A 10,491-nucleotide genomic window follows, 5' to 3' on the forward strand; every position below is an offset into this window, starting at 1 on the left:
CAAAAATATTAAACATAATAATTATAACTTATGAACAACTTGGTGAACTTTATATAAAAAAAGGTACAAAGTGCTTAAACTGACATCTCTGACATATATCCCTTTAAATGATAAAACACTCTATTTTAGCAATTAACCCTTGAAACAAACAACTACCTATATCTGCAGGCGATGAGTCACAATAACGTGGCTGAAGTATGTTGACCAGACTACCTATATCTATAACAAAAACCTTTGAAATGCTTAAACCATCCACATATTTACCAAATAACACTTGAGATGCATAAATGATCGTTTGAAAAATTAACCCCTTGAAACGTATAAACCCCTGTATAACTATTTCCCTGAAATAAATAAACATCCCATCTTTAATAAATAAACCTTGAAATGCATAAATGACCATTTGAGAAATTAACTCCTTTAAACGAACAGATGCCTATATATAACGATTCCCCTGAAATGCATAAACACTCCATCCTAAGTGGATGCATAAGCCCCCAATTTGAGAACTTAGTTAATTGGTGGAAAAATACGAAACTTAACATAAGTTATTGAATAAATGGACTCTAAACTTGGGGCTTAAACATAAGAGAGAAGATGAATTGAGAAGATTTAGTTTGATAAATGTTTCAAGAAAGTATGTAAAGACTAGATGTCGTAAATGGACTTCCTATAAATTAATTAAAAAGTATGAGAGAATATAAGCTAAGTAAAGGTACGGTGGAGGAGGTTAGGTAGGTGAGGATAGAGAAGTTATGTTACGTTATGTAAGTTTAGTTAGTAAGTTATATTGTGAAAAGTTACATTAGGATTGATTACTACAGGTAAATTAGGATAGTAAAGTTTTTTAGGTATTCTAAGTTATGTAAGTCAGGTTGGGTAAGTTAGCTCAGATAGGGAGGAATAGGTAAGTTGGACTAGGTAAGTTAGGTTAGGTTATGTTAAGTTAGGTAATGCCAGTTTCGGTAAGTTATGTTATGTAAGTTTAGTTAAGTTAGGTTAGGTTATGTAAGTTAAGTTTAGTTAAGTTAGGTTAGGTTTTGTAAGTTAATTTAAGTTATGTAAGTTAAGTTAGGTTATGTAAGTTAAGTTAGGTTATGGAAGTTAAGTTAGGTTAGGTAAGTTATGTTAAGTTAGGATAGGGTAGGTTATGTAAGTTATGTTATATTCAATCAGGTAGGAGAGGTTAGGTAAGTTACATTAGGATAGGTTAGCTCAGGCAAGTATGGTTAGGTATGTATGGGCAAGTTGGGTTGGGTAGATAAGTTATGATAAGTTACTTTAGGGTAGGCTAGTACAGGTAAGTTAGGTTAGGTAGGGTTATGCAGTGATGTTCAGAGAACAATTTTAAGGTAAAGTGCCTAAGAAAATATATTTAACAGAATAATTATTAACAGTAGTGTAAGTTTGATATGAAAAACTGAACTAGTTACATAAAAAGTGATGTTTTGTAACAAATTAAATGATATTAACGAGTTTAACTCTAAATGTCTTAGTGAAGCTGTCTTAGTGAAAGCTGGTACTACATAAAAGGCAGTTATTTTACTTATTTATACATGACGAATAAGTTTATTAGTACTTAAAGTTGTACATGTTTGGTTTGATATTTTACTTAAAGTTGATTGTGAATACATAATGACATGTTTTAATTTTCATATGTCTTGAAATCGTATCTTTGACTACTTATTTATTGAATGAAGAACAATGTTACATTTGAGAGTGTTATTTAATGCCTGAAGAGTATTCTTGATGTTTAAGAGATTATTTTTGATGATATAGGGATAACATTAATGTCCGAGATTATATTTGATATTTCTGAGAATATCTTTTATGGGTCTGAGAATAGCTTTAAAAGTCTTAGAGGATAAATTTTGATGTCTTAGAGAATAACTTTGATGAATGAAGATGTCTTAGAAAGTTTCTTTGATGAACGAAGGTGATTTAGAAAATAACATTGATAACTGAGATTAACTTTTTATGGCTCTGAGAATAACTTTTAATGACTGAAAATAACTTTCAATGACTCTGAGAATAACTTTTGAGAACATGAGTAGTATTTTGACGTCTTTGATGTCTTTGAGTGTGTCATTGATGTCTTTTAATATGTTATTGACATCTTTTAGTGTGTTATTGACGTCTTTGAGTGTGTTATTGATGTCTTGAAGAGTAACTTTGGAGTCTCGAAGAGTGTCTTTGACTATTCTTCATACTCTAAGAAATATAATGTTAGTTAAGAAAGTGTTGAACGAAGCTATACATGATGATTTTTAGTTGAGAGAGGTGTTATTTTAGTTAAGAATGACAAGAAAACATGATGAACGTGACTAATTTTTTAGTTGATTGACGAATACTTTTAGTTAAGAAACGACAAGAAAAGAGGATGAATGCGACTATTTTAGTTGACTGATGAATAATTAAGCTAAGAAATGTTGAAAAGATGATGAACGTGACTATTTTTTAGTTGATTGACAAGTAATTTTAGTTAAAAACAACAAGACAAGTTTGTCTTGGAAAATTTGTTCTGAATGGAAGAAAACAATTGTACATTGGATTTACAGAACATGTAAGAGAATGTTGAACACAGTGAACATATTGGGAACATGACAATGAACACAGAACATGAAAGAGAATGTTGAACACAGTGAACTTGTGGGGAATATGAACTTGCAGAGTACATGAATAATGAGCTTAAAAGTTGTACAGAGAACATGTGAAGAACATGGAGAACATGACAAAGAACACAGAAAACATGGAAGAGAATGCAAAGAACACAGTGAATATGGGGAGAATATACAAATAATGTAAGATTATTGGCAATAGCTGTATTTCATATTCTTGCGGGTGCAGAGTTGTGTATGAATCTGGGGAAAAATGAGTTACGGGAATGGGCGAGATGAAGGAGGAGTACGGGAAGAGAACAGGGAAAATAAGGACGAAAGGGAGATGGGTAGGAAAGGGAGGGGGGGGGGGAGAAGGTAAGGGGTGAGGGAGGGAGATAAGAGAGTGGACGGATCTGGGGGCATGAAGAAAGGTGGGAGGGGGGTTATCTTGAGGTTATCTTGAGATGATTTCGGGGCTTTAGTGTCGGGTAAGGTAAGGTGTGATATGACTGTGTGATCTTTATTACCTTGTAAATGATTATTTACATAGCTGAGTAAATAAAGGGTATTGAAGGAGAGGATATGCTTACGTTGAAAAGGCTGGAGTGGGTCATAATCTGAGATACTAAGTTTGATGAACATTGAACTAAGGCGGGGGACAGGAGTTGGAGCTCGGTAATTGCGGTTTCTTTACTTAGTTAAAAGTATGACTGCTTTATATTTCAGGGAAATTGATTAGGTATTCAGGATGATATAAGAGGAGAGGATGATATTAACGTGAAGGACCGGAGCTGGAGCTCAGTAACTAAATTATTGAATTTACTGAGTTCAGAATATAGAGGGGTTTAAATTGGGGCTAAAATTGGGTTATTAGTAGCCAAAATGCACTTATAAATGTGGTCTGACAAATTTTGGTCTTAAACTGGGCTCTGACACATTTTTATCTTAAACTGAACTCTGTTTAATTTTTGGTCTCAAACTGGACTCTTCAATTTCGGTCTTAAAATGGTTTCAGACAATATTTTGGTCTAAAAATGGTCTCTGAAACTATTTCGGTCTTAAAATGGTCTCTGACAAATTTCGGTCTTTAACTGGACTCTGAATATTTTCGGGTTCAAACCGGTCTCTGACTATTTTTGGTCTTAAAATGATCTCTGAAATTATTTCGGTCTTCAACTGGTCTCAGAATAATTTCAGTCTTTAACTGGTCTCTGTTCAATTTCGGTCTTAGAAAAATTTCAGTCTTTTGATGGAATCTGAAGAAATTTCGTCTTTAACTGGTCTCTGTCAAATTTAGGTCTTCAACTGGTCTTTGAACATTTTCAGTCTTCAACTGGATACTGAATATGTTTTCTTTTTGGTCTTAAAATAGTCTCTGTCAAATTTTGGTCTCAAACTGGACTCTGATGAAAATCGGTCTGAAAATGGTCTTTGTCATATTTCAGTCTTAAAATGGTCTTTGAGCAATTTCCGTCTTCAACTGGTCTCTTAAATTATTTTGATCTTAAACTGAAATCTGAAAATATTTGACTTCAACTGGTGTCTGACTAATTTCAGTCTTCATCTGGTCTCCGAATAATTTAGGTTTTGAACTGGTCTCTGATTAATTTAGGTCTTTTACTGGTGAAACAGCAGTATAAGGATATACAACAAAAACTTATTGCTAAGATGTCTATTTTCCATAACAAAATTTCAATGTGAATTTATTCTGACAATTTCTTAACAATGTTTTATGATCATATGAACTCTGAACTCATTTTTTGTCATGAACGAATATGACAAAGTGAGGAATAATGTTCTGAAAAAATTGGACTCAAACGTGTGGGCCACAGCGGTAACTTGGAACATTTTACCTGGAACCCCTGACGCCTTAGCTGGAACTGACCCCCCCCCCCCTCAAAAAAAAGTTCCCGCTAAACCGTCATCCATACCACTGCCCCGGACCCACCACCAGGTGAGGCCCTGGACCCTCCACCAGGTGAGGCCCTGGACCCTCCACCAGGTCACCAGGGGAGGCCCCGGACCCTCCACCAGGTCACCAGGTGAGGCCCCGGACCCTCCACCAGATCACCAGGTGAGGCTCAGGACCCTCCACCAGGTGAGGCCCTGGACCCTCCACCAGGTCACCAGGGGAGGCCCTGGACCCTCCACCAGGTCACCAGGTGAGGCCCCGGACCCTCCACCAGATCACCAGGTGAGGCTCAGGACCCTCCACCAGCTGAGGCCCTGGACCCTCCACCAGGTCACCAGGTGAGGCTCAGGACCCTCCACCAGGTCACCAGGTGAGGCTCAGGACCCTCCACCAGGTCACCAGGTGAGGCCCCGGACCCTCCACCAGATCACCAGGTGAGGCTCAGGACCCTCCACCAGGTCACCAGGTGAGGCTCAGGACCCTCCACCAGGTCACCAGGTGAGGCCCCGGACCCTCCACCAGGTCACCAGATGAGGCCCCGGACCCTCCACCAGGTGAGGCCCTGGACCCTCTACCAGATCACCAGGTGAGGCTCAGGACCCCCCACCAGGTCACCAGGTGAGGCTCAGGACCCTCCACCAGGTCACCAGGCGAGGTCCCGGACCCTCCACCAGGTCACCAGGGGAGGCCCCGGACCCTCCACCAGGTCACCAGGTGAGGCTCAGGACCCTCCACCAGGTCACCAGGCGAGGTCCCGGACCCTCCACCAGGTCACCAGGTGAGGCCCCGGACCCTCCACCAGGTCACCAGGCGAGGTCCCGGACCCTCCACCAGGTCACCAGGTGAGGCCCCGGACCCTCCACCAGGTCACCAGGTGTGGCTCAGGACCCTCCACCAGGTCACCAGGTGAGGCTCAGGACCCTCCACCAGGTCACCAGGCGAGGTCCCGGACCCTCCACCAGGTCACCAGGTGAGGCCCCGGACCCTCCACCAGGTCACCAGGTGAGGCTCAGGACCCTCCACCAGGTCACCAGGTGAGGCCCCGGTCCCTCCACCAGGTCACCAGGTGAGGCCCCGGTCCCTCCACCAGGTCACCAGGTGAGGCCCCGGACCCTCCACCAGATCACCAGGTGAGGCTCAGGACCCTCCACCAGGTCACCAGGTGAGGCTCAGGACCCTCCACCAGGTCACCAGGCGAGGCCCCGGACCCTCCACCAGGTCACCAGGTGAGGCCCCGGTCCCTCCACCAGGTCACCAGGTGAGGCCCCGGACCCTCCACCAGGTCACCAGGGGAGGCCCTGGACCCTCCACCAGGTCACCAGGTGAGGCCCCGGTCCCTCCACCAGGTCACCAGGGGAGGCCCCGGACCCTCCACCAGGTCACCAGGGGAGGCCCCGGACCCTCCACCAGGTCACCAGGTGAGGCCCCGGACCCTCCACCAGGTCACCAGGTGAGGCCCTGGACCCTCCACCAGGTCACCAGGTGAGGCCCCGGTCCCTCCACCAGGTCACCAGGTGAGGCCCTGGACCCTGCACCAGGTCACCAGGGGAGGCCCTGGACCCTGCACCAGGTCACCAGCCGGCAAGGGAGATCATCCGGACATTCACCAAGGTTGAATGATACACAAAACCTGGGTGGCGCTGACTCTTTAGGTCATGTATAAGTAAATATCATAAGGCACCATACCCTCCCTGGTCAAGACTCCGGCTCTTAAGTGCGCATCTGATAGTAGCACAGTAGCTTGTGTCAGCACCTGATACTGGTACAATGGTGTCAGCACCTGATACTGGTACAATGGTGTCAGCACCTGATACTGGTACAATGGTGTCAGCACCTGATACTGGTACAATGGTGTCAGCACCTGATACTGGTACAATGGTGTCAGCACCTGATACTTGTACAATGGTGTCAGCACCTGATACTGGTACAATGGTGTCAGCACCTGATACTGGTACAATGGTGTCAGCACCTGATACTGGTACAATGGTGTCAGCACCTGATACTGGTACAATGGTGTCAGCACCTGATACTGGTACAATGGTGTCAGCACCTGATACTGGTACAATGGTGTCAGCACCTGATACTGGTACAATGGTGTCAGCACCTGATACTGGTACAATGGTGTCAGCACCTGATACTGGTACAATGGTGTCAGCACCTGATACTGGTACAATGGTGTCAGCACCTGATACTGGTACAATGGTGTCAGCACCTGATACTGGTACAATGGTGTCAGCACCTGATGCTGGTACAATGGTGTCAGCACCTGATACTTGTACAATAGTGTCAGCACCTGATACTGGTACAATGGTGTCAGCACCTGATACTGGTACAATGGTGTCAGCACCTGATACTTGTACAATGGTGTCAGCACCTGATACTGGTACAATGGTGTCAGCACCTGATACTGGTACAATGGTGTCAGCACCTGATACTGGTACAATGGTGTCAGCACCTGATACTGGTACAATGGTGTCAGCACCTGATACTGGTACAATAGTGTCAGCACCTGATACTGGTACAATAGTGTCAGCACCTGATACTGGTACAATGGTGTCAGCACCTGATACTGGTACAATGCTGTCAGCACCTGATACTGGTACAATGGTGTCAGCACCTGATACTGGTACAATGGTGTCAGCACCTGATACTGGTACAATAGTGTCAGCACCTGATACTGGTACAATAGTGTCAGCACCTGATACTGGTACAATAGTGTCAGCACCTGATACTTGTACAATGGTGTCAGCACCTGATACTGGTACAATATTGTCAGCACCTGATACTGGTACAATAGTGTCAGCACCTGATACTGGAACAATATTGTCAGCACCTGATACTGGTACAGTAGGCTCAGCACCTGATACTGGAACAATATTGTCAGCACCTGATACTGGTACAGTAGTCTCAGCACCTGATACTAGTACAGTAGTCTCAGCACCTGATTCTGGAACAATAGTGTCAGCACCTGATACTGGTACAGTAGTCTCAGCACCTGATACTGGTACAATGGTGTCAGCACCTGATACTGGTACAATATTGTCAGCACCTGATACTGGTACAATGGTGTCAGCACCTGATACTGGTACAATGGTGTCAGCACCTGATACTGGTACAATGGTGTCAGCACCTGATACTGGTACAATATTGTCAGCACCTGATACAGGTACAATATTGTCAGCACCTGATACTGGTACAATGGTGTCAGCACCTGATACTGGTACAATATTGTCAGCACCTGATACTGGTACAATGGTGTCAGCACCTGATACTGGTACAATGGTGTCAGCACCTGATACTGGTACAATATTGTCAGCACCTGATACTGGTACAATATTGTCAGCACCTGATACTGGTACAATATTGTCAGCACCTGATACTGGTACAATATTGTCAGCACCTGATACAAGTTTAATGGAGTCAGCACCTTATACCAGTACAATATTGGCATCATCTGATATCGATACAATAGTGTCAGGTCCTGATAATAGTACAATAGTGTTTGCACCTCATACTTGTACAAAAGTGTCAGGTCCTGATTCCAGTACAACTGTGCTGTGATGCACAGCTGCTGACAGTTGTGCATCACAGAGTGGCTGACAGCTGTGCATCAAAGAGTGCCTAACAGCTCCTGACAGCTGTCCATCACAGAGTGCATGACACCTCCTGACACCTGTCCATCACAGAGTGCATGACACCTCCTGACACCTGTCCATCACAGAGTGCATGACACCTCCTGACACCTGTCCATCACAGAGTGCATGACACCTCCTGACACCTGTCCATCACAGAGTGCATGACACCTCCTGACACCTGTCCATCACAGAGTGCATGACACCTCCTGACACCTGTCCATCACAGAGTACCATGACTTGTTGAGTGCCCGCAGCTGACGCCAACACCAGATAACAGATCATTATGGAGGACTTTCAAACAGGTGACAGTATCTTATAATGTATGAGTCACTGATACCGGTGTGGCAATTAGTGTCTGACCCCTGATAGTTGTACACTTATGCCTTCTCCTGAAAACGACACATTTGGCCGAATTTCAGAACACTCTCCTAAACACCCTTTGACAGGACTCTTCTTGATGCTAGTGTGTTTGACAGGACTCCTCTAGATGCAAGTGTGTTTGACAGGACTCTTCATGATGCTAGTGTGTTTGACAGGACTCCTCTAGATGCTAGTATGTTTGACAGGACTCCTCTTGATGCTAGTGTGTTTGACAGGACTCCTCTAGATGCTAGTATGTTTGACAGGACTCCTCTAGATGCTAGTATGTTTGACAGGACTCCTCTAGATGCTAGTATGTTTGACAGGACTCCTCTAGATGCTAGTATGTTTGACAGGACTCTTCTTGATGCTAGTGTGTTTGACAGGACTCCTCTTGATGCTAGTGTGTTTGACAGGACTCTTCTTGATGCTAGTGTGTTTGACAGGACTCTTCTTGATGCTAGTGTGTTTGACAGGACTTCTCTTGATGCTAGTATGTTTGACAGGACTCTTCTTGATGCTAGTGTGTTTGACAGGACTCCTCTTGATGCTAGTGTGTTTGACAGGACTCTTCTTGATGCTAGTGTGTTTGACAGGACTCCTCTAGATGCTAGTATGTTTGACAGGACTCCTCTTGATGCTAGTGTGTTTGACAGGACTCTTCTTGATGCTAGTGTGTTTGACAGAACTCTTCTTGATGCTAGTGTGTTTGACAGGACTCCTCTTGATGCTAGTGAGTTTGACAGGACTCTTCTTGATGCTAGTGTGTTTGACAGAACTCTTCTTGATGCTAGTGTGTTTGACAGGACTCTTCTTGATGCTAGTGTGTTTGACAGAACTCTTCTTGATGCTAGTGTGTTTGACAGGACTCCTCTTGATGCTAGTGTGTTTGACAGGACTCCTCTAGATGCTAGTATGTTTGACAGGACTCCTCTAGATGCTAGTATGTTTGACAGGACTCCTCTAGATGCTAGTATGTTTGACAGGACTCCTCTAGATGCTAGTGTGTTTGACAGGACTCCTCTTGATGCTAGTGTGTTTGACAGGACTCTTCTTGATGCTAGTGTGTTTGACAGAACTCTTCTTGATGCTAGTGTGTTTGACAGGACTCCTCTTGATGCTAGTGAGTTTGACAGGACTCCTCTTGATGCTAGTGTGTTTGACAGGACTCCTCTAGATGCTAGTATGTTTGACAGGACTCCTCTAGATGCTAGTATGTTTGACAGGACTCCTCTAGATGCTAGTATGTTTGACAGGACTCCTCTAGATGCTAGTGTGTTTGACAGGACTCTTCTTGATGCTAGTATGTTTGACAGGACTCCTCTAGATGCTAGTATGTTTGACAGGACTCCTCTAGATGCTAGTGTGTTTGACAGGACTCTTCTTGATGCTAGTATGTTTGACAGGACTCTTCTTGATGCTAGTGTGTTTGACAGGACTCTTCTTGATGCTAGTGTGTTTGACAGGACTCTTCTTGATGCTAGTGTGTTTGACAGGACTCCTCTAGATGCTAGTGTGTTTGACAGGACTCCTCTTGATGCTAGTGTGTTTGACAGGACTCTTCTTGATGCTAGTGTGTTTGACAGGACTCTTCTTGATGCTAGTGTGTTTGACAGGACTCTTCTTGATGCTAGTGTGTTTGACAGGACTCTTCTTGATGCTAGTATGTTTGACAGGACTCCTCTTGATGCTAGTGTGTTTGACAGGACTCTTCTTGATGCTAGTATGTTTGACAGGACTCCTCTAGATACTAGTGTGTTTGACAGGACTCTTCTTGATGCTAGTATGTTTGACAGGACTCTTCTTGATGCTAGTGTGTTTGACAGGACTCTTCTTGATGCTAGTGTGTTTGACAGGACTCCTCTAGATGCTAGTGTGTTTGACAGGACTCTTCTTGATGCTAGTATGTTTGACAGGACTCTTCTTGATGCTAGTGTGTTTGACAGGACTCTTCTTGATGCTAGTGTGTTTGACAGGACTCTCC

The 10,491-nt window shown here is 43.8% G+C and overlaps 1 protein-coding gene across 1 annotated transcript in view; it reads left to right on the forward strand.

Moving 5' to 3' along the window:
• The window catches only part of LOC123764134 (uncharacterized), a 92,928-nt gene that overhangs the window by 31,903 nt on the left and 50,534 nt on the right, over positions 1-10,491 (forward strand). The window contains exon 5 of the mRNA XM_069329624.1: positions 10,484-10,491. This exon is cut by the window's right edge and continues 160 nt beyond it. Within this exon, the coding sequence (XP_069185725.1) occupies positions 10,484-10,491 (8 nt within the window). The remainder of the gene's footprint in view (positions 1-10,483) is intronic.

The sequence above is a fragment of the Procambarus clarkii genome, chromosome 23 (genome assembly GCF_040958095.1).
Source record: "Procambarus clarkii isolate CNS0578487 chromosome 23, FALCON_Pclarkii_2.0, whole genome shotgun sequence".
Classification (NCBI taxonomy): Eukaryota; Metazoa; Arthropoda; class Malacostraca; order Decapoda; family Cambaridae; genus Procambarus; species Procambarus clarkii.